The sequence below is a fragment of the Cryptotermes secundus genome, unplaced genomic scaffold (genome assembly GCF_002891405.2).
Source record: "Cryptotermes secundus unplaced genomic scaffold, Csec_1.0 scaffold160, whole genome shotgun sequence".
Lineage (NCBI taxonomy): Eukaryota > Metazoa > Arthropoda > Insecta > Blattodea > Kalotermitidae > Cryptotermes > Cryptotermes secundus.
Window position 1 is genome coordinate 1,997,351 of NW_019745080.1, and position 18,267 is coordinate 2,015,617.

Genomic DNA, 18,267 nt, shown 5'->3' on the forward strand with positions numbered 1-18,267 from the left:
ATATCCAGTGCTTTTATATTTATTAAAGTCGGTCCTGTCTTTGCAAAGGCTAATTACCAGTCTCTGAGATACTGTACACTGCCTTGTAGCAGAAAGAGCTGACTTTATCGTATTGTAACTTGAACTGAAATGGAGCTCACATTCCTCGTAGCTCCAAACGGAAGACATAAATTGCAAGCGAAATGCAAAGCATTAATCATTAGGACCTGAATCAGAAGAATGAAATACATGTGTAATTAGGAAAGAGTACAATAAGGAATCTCTGATATATTTTCTTCATCTACTTTCGTTAGACTGTAAAATCAAGAAAAATGAGACAGTCTTTACTATATTTCATATAAAAACGTAAGGCTATGGCCATGGAGGCCCATAGAATTGTGAAACGTCGAGGCTTCCACGTTTCCTAGACAATTGGCTCACAGATAGAGATGATGATGTCAGTCTTACATGCCAGGCGGCCGCCCTTTACGCCCAGGAAGATTCCCAGAACTCATTTCTGTTAGAGGCTGAGTCGACCCTAGGGCCATATTTCGGCTGGAAGGATTACGTCAATTAAAAAATCTAATTACCTCATCAGGAACCGAACTCTCGATCTTCCGGCTTGTAGCATAGTGCCTCAACCAACTACGTTACCAAGTCCAAGACCAAGTCACATTGCGACTGACGGTCAGTCAGTCAGTCAGTCAGTAAGTCTTGGTGTCGAGCCCCATCTGGGGCTCATGACCAGATATATATTGGGGTTTGACAGTTGCGGTCTTGTTCTGTGGGGCACCTTCTCTGACGAGAGGACGGGTCTGCCTTTTACATATGCTTCTGGTCCTTGCCAACGCAATCTTTCTCGGGTCCGAGTCCCCTGGGGCTCTAGACCATAATTTACTCTCTCAGATTTGATACTTCTCTTTTCGTCGCCTCCTACGACTCGCAGGGTCACGGTGGAGGTATTGGACCCCGCCTCCACACGGGCAACTACGTTACCGCGTGCCCCCTATTTTATATAGAGAACGAAGGAAAAGCATATATAAATTTGCTGGCCAAAATTTCTCGAAGGAATATATATTTAGTGCTCATATATAGACAAATGTATGGAATATTGATACTAGACTTTGTGGTTGGTGTTTTGTAAGTATTTGGTTGAAATGCTTTATGAATGAATTTTTATTTGGGTGGGGGGGGGCTTATGTGTTAGTAGTGTACAACTTCAGATTCTTATATCAGAGAATATGTTGTGTACCTGGCTAGAAATGAACAATTTACAGCAAACAAGTCATAAACTATTATTTAAAATAACAGGTTAGCTTTTGACTTGAGTTTGAAGGAATCTTTAGCCGTGTGAACTGTTTCGGACTCACCGTAAAATGTGCTATCCTATGCCTTGCGTGGTTTGCACGCTCATTCAATGTAGGTGCTGAGTATTCATACTGGCAGTAGCAAAATAAGACCAGTTTCATATGCAATCACAAGCGAAAAGTAAAAAAGAAAGGTAAAGTTGCCCCTGGCCGGTCACGGTAGCCGAGCGGTCTAAGGCATGTACTGTCTTCGCTCGCTTGGAAACCGTCATCGTGGGTTCGAATCCCACTCAGGGCATGGATGTTTAGTTTTTGTGTGTGCGCGTTTTTCTGTGTTTGTGTACAGGTAGAGGCCTTGCGACGAGCTGATAACCCGCCCAAGGAGTCCTACCGAATGTGTAAGATCGAGAAAAACCGAAGTGAACGGAGAAGTTCACGGAGGTAGGCCTAGGCCCACTGGGGCTGTAGAGCCAAGGAGGAAAAGAAGTTGCCCCTATGCCTTAACTAATTAAGCAGTACGCCATGAAGACGTATGGGGGAGTGGATATATAGATCCACTTTTTCTTGACCTCAGGATTAGTTGGAGGTGAATGATCAGCTTCATTCCTCAGCCTCTTTGCCCTCCACCTGGGAAAAGAGCCCCCGATACCCACTGGATTGGAGGCTGGATGGTTCCCAGAAGCAATTTGGATGGCATGGAGAAGAGAAAAATGTTGCTTCTATCGGGAATCGAACTGGACCCTTTGCCTGTCCCACCTGTAGCCAGTCGCTTTACCGGCTGCGCTGTCTGGGCTCCCAATCACAACCGACAGGCATTTTTTTTTTTCAGAAATATCACTATGTTCAGTGACATGAGTCACTGTTGATACACGTTCTTCCTGTGTTACATTTTCCAGCACACAGGGTCACAAAACTCTTGACCAGAACAATGCGACATGTTGTATGTTGTTTCTGACGATAACAGAAGTAATGAAAAGGCTTCTAATGATGGCACACGTTAGTCTGTGATATCTATAAATACTCGCTTGTAAAGGTGTGGTAATCTCTAGGTCGAACGTTTCTGCTGCCACTTAATATCGATAGGATTACGGTAGATGGGGTGGGGGGATTCCCCGCGACGAGTCTTCACAATGCAAGCAGTGTTCTGAAAAGCTTGCCACGCCTGCCAACCACTCCATCACTGCCAACAGTTTTCTCTTTCTTCCCTTTTCATTGAGAGGGGTCGGAAAGAGAGAATATACTCGGAGTGATTTGTTCGTTGCTTGCGTGTGATAGCAGGAGGCCATGGGCTATTAAAGAAAGAAGGTCGAAAGGGAAGAATGACACAGGAAGCGGATCGGAGTGGAAGGTCGTGTAAGGCCAGAAACACAAATTGAGTTCTTTTCTGAAATACAGTGTTCTGTTCTCGCCTGAAATGAAGTGATTATGTTTTCCTTTTAAGGCATTAACGAAAATCTCTTTGTGGAGCATTAGTGTCGAATTCATAATGGTTGTTAAGTAATTGCCATCAGTCAGGTTTGTTTACTTCAGAATGGAATATAAAGAAAATAATACATTGTCATGTGTAGGGGCGACTTATAGACGGGAGTTTGGATTGAATGATTGGATTTATTGCACATTATACATTCACACAACTCGGAACTACATGCAATACAGCGCTATCGCTATTCTACACACTCTCCAGTTCACCGTTGCACACGCATTAGTGTTCTCAGTCTTCAATAGTCGTATCCTGGCAACGGATTTATCAAGAGTTTCACTGTAACTTCAAATTACACATAAAATCTTCTTTTCACCGCATAATTTCTCTCTTGCCATTATTCTGCAGCTGCCAATTTCGAAGATTGAACTCGGTTCAATCCTTTTGCTCTCAGGTTCTTATCTTTACAGATTGGCGCATTGAAGTTCGACTTCACTATTTCTCTGTACTCTCTGCTACTACTAAAATTCTGTACCGCCGAAAACTAACTTATAACCATTTTGCACGGGCCCCACGGAAAGCACAGTCTCTACTGTTATGGAGGCGCGTTTACTGATTCGTTGCCTAGCAGTGGACGTTCTATTCTTGGGCGAGTTGGCTTACGCGGGAATATGTTTTACCAAGTTGTTACTTACGTCACAATACACGAGTATTGCACTAATTTTCCCCTTGCCACTTCCGGCTACAGTGGAGGTGAAACACATGTTTGCCAGTCTTGGCAGACGTCATTATTGCTGCTATGCCGTTGCCGTCAATGGAAGTATAGAGTTGGCATCAAGTATATCCCATTTCTTAAGGATTAAATATTCTTGGAAGGCAACATGTTTCGGCCTTGACCACCTACCTTTTAGGGGAACGAGTACTAAAGGAAGCTTTACACAATTTACATAAAATATTTCAAAATATTTATCATTTAGATTAAATGTAAAGACAAATTCTTAAGATATTTAAATTGAATAACGTTCTGAAGCCGCTGTTGAATGGAATTAGATGCTTGTATGCTCTATTCTTAACGTACTTCCTAAAGTTTCGCTAATCTGAGAGGCCCGTAATAACCTTTAAATTTTTAAGTTTATTGTAATACAATTTATATAGCTTGACCGACCCATGTCATTCATTCCCTGACCCAAGCAATCTATAAACTGCCAACCAACCCATTTTGTTTTGCAGAGTGATTCGATTATAAACAATATCTCACGTGGCTACCATTTAATAGATAGTGAAGTTAACTTAAACATCTAATCCAAAGCCTCTTCAACCAGTTTTCATTAAGAGATGCCTACTAATATTTATATGGTGTACTTTAAGAAGGGGGCACGCTATAGCGTAGTTTGTTGAGGTACTATGCTTCAAACCGGCAGGTTGCGGATTCGATTCTTGATGAAGTCACTGTTTTTTTTTTTTTCAATTACCTAATCTTTCCGGCCGCACTATGGCCCTGGGGTCGACTCAGCCTCTAACAGAAATGAGTATCAGCATTCTTCCTGGGGGTAAAGGACGGCCGGGGCGTAAGGCTGTCAACCTGACAGCAATATGTAAGCCGATTGTATAGAAAATGTGGGAGCCTCGACGTCTCAGAACCCTATGGGCCTCCACGGCCTGTTACAAGTGATAAATTTGCTTTCTACTGTCAGTACATCGAATATTTAACGTCGAATGATGGGAAGGTCGATGAATGATGAAGTGGGAATTATTTCAAGCGAAACTGTCGTGGCATATAGAATATTGGTCGGGAAGCCTGAAAGAAAGAGACCACTAGGAAGACCCTGACTCAGGTGGGTGGACAATATTAAAATGGATCTTAGATAGAGTGGGGTGGTATGGATTGCCTCGATCTGGCTCAGGATAGGGACCAATAGAGGGCTCTTGTGGACACGGCAATGAACCTTCGGGTTCCATAAAATGCTGAGAAGTTCTTGAGTAGCTGCACAGTTGGCGGCTTCTCAAGAAGGGCTCAGCTCCATGGAGATAGTTAGAAGCTGTCTTGGCTGAACCGAATTGCTGTAGCAGCATTTATGTGCACGGATTAAAGAAAATCAAGAAAACTCACGGGATATCCAGAATTGGGGCCCAAATTTGTATCGAGAAACTTCCGAATGTAAGGCTAGAGTATTACTGCTACAGTAACCTGGTGTTTGACACTGATAGTGTCAGATGAGAGTTGCTCAGAGAAGGAAACAATGGCGGACTCTTGTGAGCACGGTTAGTAGTACTATATGTAGATGGTGTGTTTCCCTGTAATTGATTTGGATCATATGTTATGGAAATATAGGAATCTTTTATTTATTGATGATAATTTCCTCTTCGTTTCACGCAACTGACAATTTGCATGATAATGCATCCAGTGTAACATATAATTTATATCATTATGTATTTGTATTGTGGGCAAACTGACAGTAAAGAATTGTTTCCGTGAATCCAGTAAATAAATATCGTAATATTATTCCTGTACGAACAGCAGAGAACCTATGGGTTATTAACTACAGGAACTGGGTACACCACAGTGGCATGTAAACACTGATACATTGCAAAACTGTGTTTTACCATGGCTATGAAAACCACAAAACTTGGAATACATGCAGCTCTCATATGTTCGCACAAAAATAAGATTTTAGGGTTTTGAAAATATTAAAATCTGAAGGGATTTTATCTTCTGCGATATAACACCATGTAGTCCGTTGAAAGTTAACGCATGTTTCGGAGGAATATATGGTCTCCATCTTCACGGTCGAAAAAAACAAACGAAGGAAGAAACCAGCGTGTAAACAGCTGACAGGCTGATTGCCTGACTTGAATTATTCTTCGATCCTGAAGATGAAGAAGGCATGTTCCTCCGAAACATCTGTTGACTTTCAACGGACTACACTGACATATCCCAGAAGTTAGAAATCTTCATAACCAACCCTGTGAGAACCTAAAAAAAGAAACTTTGAAGTCTGTTGGATTTGTAATATGTTTCACATGATATTAATAGAATTAATTATATTTTAAAAGGAGGATGAGGTGGGCAGGTCATGTAGCACGAATGGGGAGACGAGGAATGCGTATAGGATATTGGTTGGAAATCCAGAAGGAAAGAGATCACAGGGTAGACCAAGGCGTAGGTGGGTGGACAATATTAGAATGGATCTTAGAGAGATAGGATGGGATGGTGTGGATTGGATAGATCTGGCTCAGGATAGGGACGAGTGGAGGGCTCTTGTGAACACGATGATGAACCTTCGGGTTCCATAAAATGCTGGGAAATTCTTGAGTAGCTGCAGAATTGGCGGCTCCTCCAGAAGGGCTCAGCTCCATGAGTAAGTAAGTTATATCTTAAATCTGGAAAAGATAACGAGATATATTTTTCTCCCTCTTAACGTTACTTTTCACTATAAGCGTAGATACAAACGCGCTAGTTCATCATAGTTCTATCTCAACGTTTTGTGGAATAGAGGAAACGAAAATACGATTATGTAAAATCTTTCGGGTTATCAGCCAGATTTATTGAAAGTTACTGTGGTTTCAGGCCGCGCCATAGCTCAAGCTGTTGGTCGCTGGCTTCCCACCGCGGCGGCCCGGGTTCGATCCCGGGTCTGGTCAAGTGGGATTTCTGGTGGACAAAGTGGCGCTGGGGCAAGTTTTCTCCGAGTACTTCGGTTTCCCCTGCCAATCATCATTCCACCAATTGCTCTACAATCACCCTCACCTATCATCTGGGGCTGGTACAATAGGCCAGAAGTGGCCGCAGTGCAAGGGACTTAGTCCCACCCCACTAGCAATAAAAAAATACTGTGGTTTCAGGGACCATCTCTTTCTCCAACATCAGAATGCTTTAACTAACCAAACAAGTTTAATCAGTACAAGGAAATAAACTAAGACGTACTTAAGAATCTAATTTTCATCTTAATGTAATGTAGACAGTAAAAGAGGTAAATTTGTTCCGTTTTTCAACTAATTAAACACTACCCCATGAAGGCATAGAGGAGAGTGGATGCATAGATCCACATTTTCTCGACCTTGACACTAGCTGGAGGTGAGTGGTCAGCTTCACACACTTACCGCTTTACCTCTTGGGAAAGAGTTACCGGTACCCTTTGGACAGGAGCCTGGGTGGGCCCCAGAGGCGGTCTGGACGCTGTGGAGAAGAGAAAATTCTTGGCTTTAACGGGACTCGGACTCCGTCCCCTCGGTCATCCAGCCCGTCGCAATGTAGACCGTACGTAGGGAAAATGAACTCTGTTATAGGAACGTAAGTTAAAATCTTCGAATACTGAAGAGGACTGACTGTGTATACATGTATGTGTGTGTTGTTATAATAAAAACTCGCTAAATTAATCGGCGCTTCAATTACAACAAACTCCGGAAGCTCCTGGTAATCATGTAGTTACAAAGGTTACAAGACAAATTGGTGGTTCCTCTCTGATCCCACACCGTGACACAAAGGCGCGTAATTACAGAGCATGGGGTTTGAACCCATCGGATTCTAAATAACAGCACTAGTAGGAGGTCGGTGGTCAGCGTTGGACTTCTGTCTTGTTACCGCCGAGGAAACCTCTTGGTTACGAGAGACATTTAGAGAAATTTTAGCTAAAGCATTTCAGCCTATCAACAAACGGGTATAGAGGAGATGTAACGTCCTTCGGGGGGGGGGGGGGTCCTTTGGGAAGTCCCCTGAGATATCAGGTAACCTCATTCAGTTCCTTCGTGTTTTTTTTTCCTTGGCACTACAGCCCCAGTGGGCCTAGGCCTACCTGCATGAACTTCTCCATTAACGTCGGTTTTTCTAGATCTTACACATTCGGTAGGCCTTCTTGGGCGGGTGATCAGCTCGTCGCAAGGCCTCTACCTGTACACAAACACAGAAAATCGCACACACACAAACTAAACATCCATGCCCTGAGTGGGATTCGAACCCACGATCCCGGTTTCCAAGCGAGCGAAGACAGTATATGCCTTAGACCGCTCGGCTACCATCACCAGCTCTTCGTGGTTTTACTCAGTCTAATTTAAATGTCGGAATAATACATCTGTTAGTGCCAACATTTTGCGGATAGAGGGTGTTACGTGGTCAGCGCAACGGATCCCCACGGCCGTTAATTTCGGTTTAGTTCGCTTGCGGACTACCGTCCATTTAATTAGGTCACGAAAGCCTCCTTCAAGTGATGGAATGAGAGGAGAATGAGATGGGAAGTCGTATTACCGTTTCCAGGCAAATTTCTTCCGCCAAGGCCAGTCAGCAGACCGACCTGCTTCACCTCTGTTTAGCGTTAGACCAAGTGGACAGATCAATGTTTGTGGTTCGTCTTAAGACAGCGGAATATTGTGTGACGTTGCGCCATCACTCGTGGGTCGAGCTATTCCATACTGTATCAGATAACTGCTCCGTAAAGTAGTCCACAAAAATGTAACTCAGCGTGTCATTCTCTTCAGAGAGAGAAAAATATGGATAGAATATACAGTTCCTGGCTACATAACCAAGGGTTCCGAGTTCGATTCCCGGTACCAGATTTTCTGAGAAGTAATGGGTCTGCAACGGTGTCCACTCAGCTTCGAGAGGATAATTGAGGAGCTACTTGAATGGAAAAGTAGCGGTTCCGGTGTAGAAAATCGAAATTAACGGACTTGGGGATCCGTTGCGCTGACCACGCGACACCCTCTATCCGCTAAAGTTGGCACTAATTTCGCCGACAGGCGGCGGTCGCTAGGTCAGTATAGTTCACTTGCGGACCCAAGTCACGGAGTTTATTTTTGTGTCATTCTCTTCACAGAGAGAGAAATAAGGGTAGAAGGTAGAGTAGAGGAATACGTAAAAGTGAAAAGAGGAAAATGAATGATACGTATTTACGTATTGCCGGGGGTTGGGGAGGCAGGGAAACAGCTTCGGTTTGTTAGATGCTTCCCGGCCTTTGGCCATTCGTCATTCTGATAAGGGTAGTAGCCACGAAATTTTGATTTTCTGCATTAATGTCGGATTATATAGTTTGGAAAAAAATATTTGGTGACTTTTACAGCAAAGAGGCTTAATTGTAATGAATTTAAGTTGGAAAGGCTGCATGAGAAGCACGAAGTTGCGACTTCGAACTTGGGAACCGTCTCAACATTCGCTTAAGAACAGAGGTAAACCAAGTATACCCGTGTCGAAATGGTGCGTTCGCAGGATCCTCCGGTTGCACACTGACATCTAGCGAGCAGTCTGGAAAATAAAACACCGGATAGATTCTAAAGGGTTCTGACGATGATGTTTAACACTCTGAATTACTGGGTTTCTGGATAGTTTATAGAATACCGGACAATGGACATAGTCCAAAAACCCAGTAATTTTTAAAAGTACAGAGTGATTCTAAATTATTGTCGGGGTTTCTGTTTATAGGCAACAACAACCCCTACAGTAATTTACAATCACTCTGTATTTAGGAGATTCCCTAAGGTTTTCCCATACTCTGCGGACCGGAGTGTACTCCTGGACACCAGCTGGGGTCTCCGCTTTAGTGAATTCAGGCATACGCCCTCTCTTCTCGCATCTGTGGGGTGGCACAGGAAATCCCTTATTCACATTTAACTGTATTGGAAAGTGGGATTGGTCACAGGGAACTAAGTAATTATCAGATAGGCCAGTAACTACACAATGTTGTAAAAATAAAACACAGGAAGGGGGGGGGCGAGTGAAGTGGAATATTACAAGTTCAGTTATTAATTATGTATGCTTGGAGCTGTCACCAGTAATCATAAGTAAATTTCTGTTGGCTGTCTACGCCGGGGAGTTTCAATCAATACAGCTTCTAAGCTGCTGAATGAGAGATCGAGGAATTGGGGTTCGGTTCTCGAGAAGAACACGGGATGTCTTTCTGACCGTCACTGGTTCCATCCGGACTCCAATAAAATTGGTATGGGAGCTCGTCTCGCGGTTATCTGCAGCTGTTGTCGAGGTTAAGAATGCATGGAACTATACCTTCACTCCCCCTATATATTTTCGTGGCGCGATGCTTAGTAACGACAGTTTTACTTTCTGTAGAAACTGTCGTAGATATATAATCTACCTAGAACGTATGAATTTAATTAAAATAGTACTTCTTAAGTAAGGTTGTAAGCCTGTTTCAGAAAATGGAACAGCCTTATGGATATGTTCTTGCATTTTAAGGATATTTTATAACGGTATTGATCTAAATTCGGGAAAAACCGCCTTAGAATCTTGGTCAGGATACTAGCTATCCTTCCCATGGCCTACGGTTTCGGAGTGGGTCTAGCTGAAGGACCAAGAAGGTTGGTTTCCTCTACAGCGAAAGACGGAAATAGAACCAGTGTCTAAGTCATAGTGATTTTGGTAAAATTGTGCTTCAGAAAATTTCCGAAATAATGCAACTAAAATATTGTATGCTATTTGGTAGTAAAGTAAAGTTGTCCACGTGCTAAATTAATTAAGCACTACGCCATGAAGGTGTATGGGGGAGTGGATGTATAGATCCACTTTTCGTGACCTCGTGGTGAGTGGGCAGCTTCACGCACCGGCCACTTTATTCCCGTGGAAAGAGCCTCCGGTACTCACTGGATACGAGGTTGTGGGGACACCAGAGCCGCTCTGGACAATGTGGAGAAAAGAAAATTCTTGACCCCATCGGGACTCGAAATCCGAACCCTCGGTTATCCAGCCCGTAGCCAGTCGCTATACCGACTGAGCTATCCCTGCTCCCATTATTTGATAGTCTTGGATTTTTCAATTGACCTAATTCTTCCACCCGCACTGTGGCCCTGGGGTCGACTCACCCTCTAACAGAAATGAGTACCACGAATCTTCCTGGGGGAAAAGGGCGTCCGGTGCATAAGGCTGACAACCTTACCACCATCTGTGAGCCGACTGTCTAGAAAATGTGGGAGCCTCGACGTCACACAACCCCATGGGCCTCCGCGGGCTGTTACAGAGATAGTTTTACCTTTACTTTACCTTTTCCCTTACGTTATATTTAATAGTCTTTAAAGGGTTAATAAAGCTCAAAAGGAGGTTCATATGATACTAATTCCCACTTCAATTGTTGCAGGTAACTGGGATTGTTGGAAGGGCAGACGTTCTGGCTTGTGTGTTCTTCCTTCTCTCTGTCCTGGTGTACCACGGGTAAGTGATTGCTTTTCCGCACCATAACGCAGATCTGGTAGTACTAAAACAAACGTAAGGATCTGTAGCATATACGCTTTATTGCATCGTACTGTAATTTTTCTGCAGTTGAGTGAATGAGCCATAAAACTCCATTGAATAGTTAAGTAACAATGTAGGAAATATACACATAACGCAACATTTGGGGCGCGTTCAGATATTTCATCTTGATATTTTGTCCAGTTAATTTTTACTGCCTTAATATACTTTCTATGCCGATCACAATGGCCGCGCAGTCTAAGGCATGAACTGTCTTCGCTCGCTCTAACGCTGGGATTGTGGGTTCGAATCCCATTGAAGGAATGGATGTCTGTATGCGTTTCTTCTGTGCGTATGTAGAGGCCTTTCGGCAGGTGATCACCCATCCAAGGAGTCATACGGACTGTGTATAGGATTAAGAATTTGAGAAAGCGACCAAGGCCTAACAAAGAGCTGTAGAGCCACAATAATAATACACTTTCTGTGTCTTCTATTTATAAATTATTGCATCTTATATTTATATTATCTCCAGGATTCAAATATTGATTAAAAATAATTAGAGGGCAAGTCCTCGGCTTGTTAGTTGTCAGAAAATAAGTTTAAAATCAAAGAAATTTGACCTTCGATCGTAAAAATAAAATTAATGAAGGAATGAACTTAAAACGAAAGATACTTCACTTCAGTGTCTATATCATAGAGTCACAGATCTAAATTTTGATACTGTGGCTTCGTCTGTTGTTTAGACCGTGAACCGCTGCGTTGGTAATTGTTGGGATGACCATAACTTTGCTTCCATGGACGAGAGAGCGAGTTATTCTCAGAAGACGCATTTTGGTCTTTGTGTAAAATGTGTTTTATTTTTGTGCTATTTTAGTCAAAACTGAATTACGTTCACAGATTTTTAGTAGGGCTTTCCAGTATAATCTGTCACGAACCATCCTGTAGCAACCGTGTTGTTTCATGCGGAGAGACGGACAGACATGACGAAGATATTTGACATTTTTTTTAATTTTGCAGTTTTTGCGAAGGAGCCCAAGAATTGATTAGAATTTTAGAATATATACTCACCTCCAAATATTATTCCAATGATCGAATCAAAGAGAATAAGATGGTCTGGGCATGTGACATGAATGGAAGCGAAAAGTAGCGCTTACAAAGTTTTGGTAGGAAAGTTGTAGGAAAGTGACCACTAGGAAATCATAGACGTAGATGGGAGGAAAATATTAAAATGGATTTTCAATAATTTATATCAATCCCTTCACGTAAATGATGGGATAGTATCTCAAAGGAGCCCGCATCCTTTTCAATGTATCACGCCTATGGGTGACTAAAGACGGGGTTCGGTTTGGCAATTGGATTTATTAACAACCTGCAGGTCGTAACCACAATTAATTGCTACACTAGTGCTAATTTACACAATTTAAAACACTCCACATTTATCTCTTCAGTCTAACTGCACTTCTTTTCTCGGATATATAACACATGAACTATAAAATTCTCACTAAATCACATATTCCCAATATCACATATAAGGTCTTCAAATTACACGTTAAATTATATACTTCCCGAGGCTGTTTCCTGCCGAGAACTGGCTCGTTCCTGAATCGAAAAAATTCTGTCACTTATATAGTCGAGGAACGGACATGCATCACAGGAAACACATGTCACATGACCACTACCAGCTCTTGTGTGACGTCACCGCGGGCACGGCAAACACAGCTTCACTATTGTTGCGTGTTGGACGGTGTTCACAGAGCTGTTGCCTGGCAACACGTTGATCAGATCCGTTACAGTATCATTCACATATCATCCTAATATTCGATATTGTACGATATGAGATAATAGCAGCGTCCTGCAAACAAGTACACGTAAATAAACGTCATGTGTGTTCCTTGAAAGTTGATTAAATTAAAACTGTCTGCTCGGGATTTTGACTGTAGCATAACTAACTGACTTCGTGGAGTTGAGCCCTTCTTGAGGAGCCACCAATTGAGTAGCTACTCAAGAATTTCCCAACACTTTATGGAACCCGAAGGTTAATTACGGTTTTCACAAGAGCCCTCCACTAGTCCCTATCCTGAGCCAGATCAATCCAGTCCATTTCACCCCATACTATCTCTCTAAGATCAAATCTAATATTACATCCACTTACGTATTGGTCTTCATAGTGGTTTCTTTCCTTCTGCTCTCTCACCAATATCCTATATGCATTCCTCTTCCCCCCATTCGTGCTACATGCGCAGCCCATATTATCCCTGTCTTGATCAATCTAATTATACTTGGCGAAGGGTACTAGTTATGAAGCACCTAATTATGCAGTTTTCTCCAACCTCCTGTCACTTCATCTCTCTTCCGTCCAAATATTCTCCTTTGCTCCCTGTTTTCAAACACACTCAGTCTATGTTCCTCCCTTAATACCAGAGACCAAGTTTCACACCCATAGAGAACCAGAAGAAATTTACTGTATGGTAGGTAATCAGAATAATAAGAATAAAATAATAATAATAATAATAATAATTCAATTCAATTCTTTATTATTTATGTGCCGAGTCAACAGCCGCAAGGCCAATTAGAGGCAGAGTACAGTGTAGATAAAAGTAATTGCATTATAAAGTCAAAGACAATTTACAGGCAAGCACTGAGGAAAACACAATAATGTAGAAAAGTAAAGAAACAAACAAATGATAATAATTGCAATAATAATAATTTCAATAATATAAATCTAAGTGTTATTAAGAAGTGAGAAATGAAACATATAAATATTTAATTAAGAAATGAAAAGTATAGATTTTCAGGGAATAATAATAATAATTCAGTTTGTTTTATTGCACATGCAAATAATAATAATAATGAAGAAGAAGAAGAAGAGAATATGCCATTCTGAGTGGCTTTACACTGATACATTTCGTCTGCTGTGTAGGTTTCAAACAGTAAAGTCTAGGCAGGTCAATCGGTATTGCGGCGGGCTATATACGACAACGGTTCCATTCCCGGTAGAGATAACATTTTCTCTTATCCACAGCGTCCGGGCCGGCTCTGGGTTCCACCCAGACTCCTGTCCAATTGGTAGTGTGGGCTGTTTTCCTTGAGGTGTGAAGCTGTCCATTCCCCTACATTTAGTTCCGATATCAAAAATGGTGGAGCTTTGCTTCCACTCCCACATACTTCTTCATGGAAAATTTTTACCTTTTTTTTCTTTGGCATTCATGTTTTTTTCTCTCTCTAAGGAAAAGCAGCAAAAATAAGTGAGGTAAAATAAGACAGATGCATTTGTACTGTCTGTTCATAAGGTTTCAGATTTCTTTACAGTTATTATTAAAATGAAATAGAAGAAAATCCTCCATATATTTGCTGAAGATTAAATAACTGGTTAACAATATCTCAGATTGTAATAACGCCTGCTTCTCCTAGGTGTGAGTACGTGGTTTATGAATGAACTTTTGGCTGGCCAAGGAAATCACTTCGCTATTTAAAAAGGAGAACATTTCCTACCTGCGAGGGAAGTGGAAGAGGGAAGTTTGTTTAGGGCTGGAAAGTGGCTGAAGCAGAAGCTTGTAATGACTTTCACCACGAATTTCTACTTAATCATTCAGCGCCGTAACTAGGAACAAGACCTTGGTGTTTATGAGAGTGCTGTAGTACCGTACATGGAGCAGTGGGGAGGTTATGCATACTAAACGCACCCTCCTCCCAGTGTCTCCTCTATTTCATATCCCTTCCACCCATAAATAAACAACTTGGCCAGACTGTGGTTTATGCAGTTCATATACGAATGTAGCCGCCATCTTTGCTTCGACCAACTCTTTAACTCGGGCAGCGTTGCACAATATACCCTCCCGCTCTAGTCGACAGTATTTCACGGGGCAAATCCCCGGAACTTAGTCTACTACTAAGAGAACAAAACTCCCTTTGCCCAGAAACGCTCCTACATAAGTCAGTGTTGAAGTTCGTCATATCATCCCTTATAAATACGCGAGTTCAGTGTTAGATCAGGACTTTGTGAGGTCCTGACCTTTCCAGACCCTAAGCACACAGTTTTGTGGGTCAGGACATTGAAGGGAAGGAAAGAGTAAGACGTAAATAGGGGTGAAGAAGGAAAGAAGGATATAGGCGAAGAGGAGAAGGGTAGGAAATGAAAGAAGACAAGGAGCTGAATAAGAGAAGTGATGGAGAAGAGGTAAGGAAGAAGAAGGAAGAGAAGAAGGAACAGGAAGATGAGATGGAATAGGAATTGAAGGAGGAGACGAATAATGGAAAAAATGAAGAAGGACGAGGGAAAGGAAATGGACAAGGAGAGGAGAAGCAGATATGGAAGAAGAGGGGAGAGGAATAATACACGTAAAATAAACAGAAGAGGGAAGAGGGGGAAGAAATTGACGAGAAGAGAAGAAGAGAAGAAGGAATGGAAGGAGAGGCGAGAGAAAATATAGAACAAACAGAAGAAGGAAGAAGGAAACGAAATTGACAGGAGAAGATGTGAGAGGAATATTATAATAAATAGAAGGAGGAGGACTGAGAGGAAATGGACAAGAAGAGAAGATGGAATGAAAAACTTTCTCACATACAGGCGATCTTAGAGAATAAGATAAGGTGTTATGGACTGGATTGATCTAGCCCAGCCTAGGGATCAGTGGAGAATTCTTGTGAACATGGTAATGAATCTCGAGGACCACAGACCAACAGTGATCGACATTTTGTCTTAGAACAGCAAAAAGGAATACCCAGAATCAGTTAACAGAGCTATTAAGGCTAGAAGAAAAAAGATTTGAGCAAGGCGTCTGTTACTTCAAAAACAATATTTCTAAATGTATTTAAAAAGGAAAAAAAGTATATGTACAAAATATTAATAGTAGATTCTTAGAGATAAGTTAAGAAATATATTAAAAATCGCGGGGTGACCGCTATGACAGAACAAGATGTTTATAAGAATGTGCTACAGAGGGCAGGATGTGCATTTCCTAGACCCTTTTTTATATTTATATTTTTCAGAATAATAAAAATATAAGCATATCCATCTTTTCAGAATATTACAAGCTTATAGCATGAATATTCAGTGAAACTGTGATTTCTGGGTGTTTCTCAGGGGCTGTAAATTATACAAGTGGATCATTATGCCAACAGTTGTTATGCTGACATCAATACAACGTTCCCCATTGAGTCTGGAAGGGCATGACGGTAGTACAAATATTTTGTCAGGTGTATTAGTGGCTTCTAGACGGGGTTTGGTTCGGTGAATCGATTTATTGGATATTCATCAGTCATAACTACAAATAATTAAACACTCAAGATTACTGTAATTATAACATATGTATGTATGAATGAATGAATGAATGAATATATAAGGGTGTGCCTTCTCAACCCTTGCACCGCGACCTACAGTGATATATTGTGCTTCCCCTTTTGTACGTGGGGACGTCGAAATAATCACTTGGTTCCATAAAGTATTCATCCAAGTGACGTATATAACACATGTAAAGTCACACACTAATTCTTCTCAGGGTGACTTCCAGTTCTTCTTCAACTACGAACTTCCCGTGGCTATGTCCTACCGGCAACTGACTCTGTCAGTCGGAATCAGAGTCAAAGTTACTTTACGACTGGCGGTTTACCGCCAATCAGTTCATTTTGACGTCAGACCCTTGAGACCCACGACCAGAGATTTTTTTTTCTTCAGATGAACTCTTGCTGTAATAGGCCTTACGTAACATTCTCTCTGACGAGATGATGGGTTTGTCACTTATGAATACGCTTGGCCTTTCGTCAAATGTACAGTTCGCAGATGTAGCATCGTATTGAAATGTCGTCCTTATGTACTACACACAAGCCCTCTGTCAGTACAGGCTTTACAGAACAGATCTTGCCTATCTTACATATCTTATGCTACAACGGCAGCTTAGGCACTTGAACGGTCGTAAGCTTGAGCACCGCCAAATTTAAGTCTCTTATACTTTATACGTTTGGCTTCTCCATTTCGTATAGCACGAACATGTATATTCTCATGATTTTGTATGATTTCTGCTTGTCGCCTGCACGATTTCGTTATATAATCGTATACACATGGAAGGTTGAAAACTATATGGTACTTTTAGTATGTAACCTTGTCACGGGCCACACAGAAAATACCTCTTTTACTGTAAGAACCTTTGCGTAATCTAGCAACTAGTCACAGAGAACCCTGTTCGTATTGTTGTTTGGCGCAAATCACATAGAAAATACAGTCTCCCACGTACTGTTGCATGTTGGGAAGTGTTTACTGAGTCGTTGCCTGGCAATGATTTGATCAAATTTGTTACAGTATTAAATATTTTAACGTATATAATTATGCTGACCACAAATTCTTATTAATCTTATAATATGCATACATACTTAACAAATTTTCTTACATTTTTATTCTTGATGACTTGTATATCTTGATCACTTTTACTGGTGTTCACTGGTATCGTAATGTAATTGCACCTAAATCCCCTCATGTACCATTCATTATTATAGTTATACTTAATATAAATACCCAATACGTATGTAAGGTATTATGGGATATTTGCTCAAATCAAGAACTGTGGAGCCAGAAAAACAGCTCTGAAATAACACTCGTTTCTAAGCAATGGCTAGGTAAGCACGTTCTCGCGGCTACAGATACGCATGCAACAATAGAGGTTCTGTTGGAAACGATGTTTTCTTATCGGTCTCTGTAGAGGGGTAGTAAGGAAGACAACTGGGGAAACCGAGTTAGTTCTCTACGGGAGGCTGTAAAGAAAAGGTTCAGTTGGAACGAAGCCGCTGTTCAGAATGGACTTGAGCCCGGAAGCATAGGAATAGCCATTGTTAGGAGCCGTTATCAGGCAACCACTAGTGAAGACACTGCGTGCTGGGAAAAATTTAGCGCTTGTTCTAGTGAACTGTAGTGTGTGGAGATCAGCGATTGCGCTGTAATTAAGTGTAATTATGAGTTGTGTGCTAAAGTTGTCAATCCAAAATCCCCTCGAGAGTCACTCATACACGTGACAATATTCAGTCGGTAATTACTTGTACCGTATTTGCAGCTCAAAACACTTTCAGGAGCTGGTATTTCACCAACAAAACATACCTCTCTCTTAATAATCGGACACTTGGAGGCATATAAGTTGTGCGCCATGCTTGGTATGACGTCAGGCTAGCTTAGGCTAACGAACCCCTTAATGAACATCAAAGAGCTTTAATTAAATTTAAATACTGTATTCACAAATAGAACCACATATATCCACAGACTTTATACAGTAAACCAACCCCATAACTAAAGTGGCCTTCGGTATAATTTTTGTTTTCGCCGGCACACACACACACACACACACACACACCTCGAGGCAAATTACCCTTGCGTTAGTAAATTTGATGAAGATCTAGAAGCGGAGTTTATA

At 41.6% G+C, this 18,267-nt stretch overlaps 1 protein-coding gene across 4 annotated transcripts in view; it reads left to right on the forward strand.

Moving 5' to 3' along the window:
• Nucleotides 1-18,267, forward strand: part of LOC111874882 (protein O-mannosyl-transferase TMTC1) — a 339,223-nt gene that overhangs the window by 190,804 nt on the left and 130,152 nt on the right. For 3 of the 4 annotated variants that reach the window (XM_023870740.2, XM_033755642.1, XM_033755643.1), the window contains exon 3: nt 10,782-10,855. The exons of the other annotated variant lie outside the window; for it this stretch is intronic. In XM_023870740.2, coding sequence (XP_023726508.1) covers nt 10,782-10,855 — 74 coding nt within the window. The remainder of the gene's footprint in view (nt 1-10,781; nt 10,856-18,267) is intronic. 4 annotated transcript variants of the gene reach the window in all.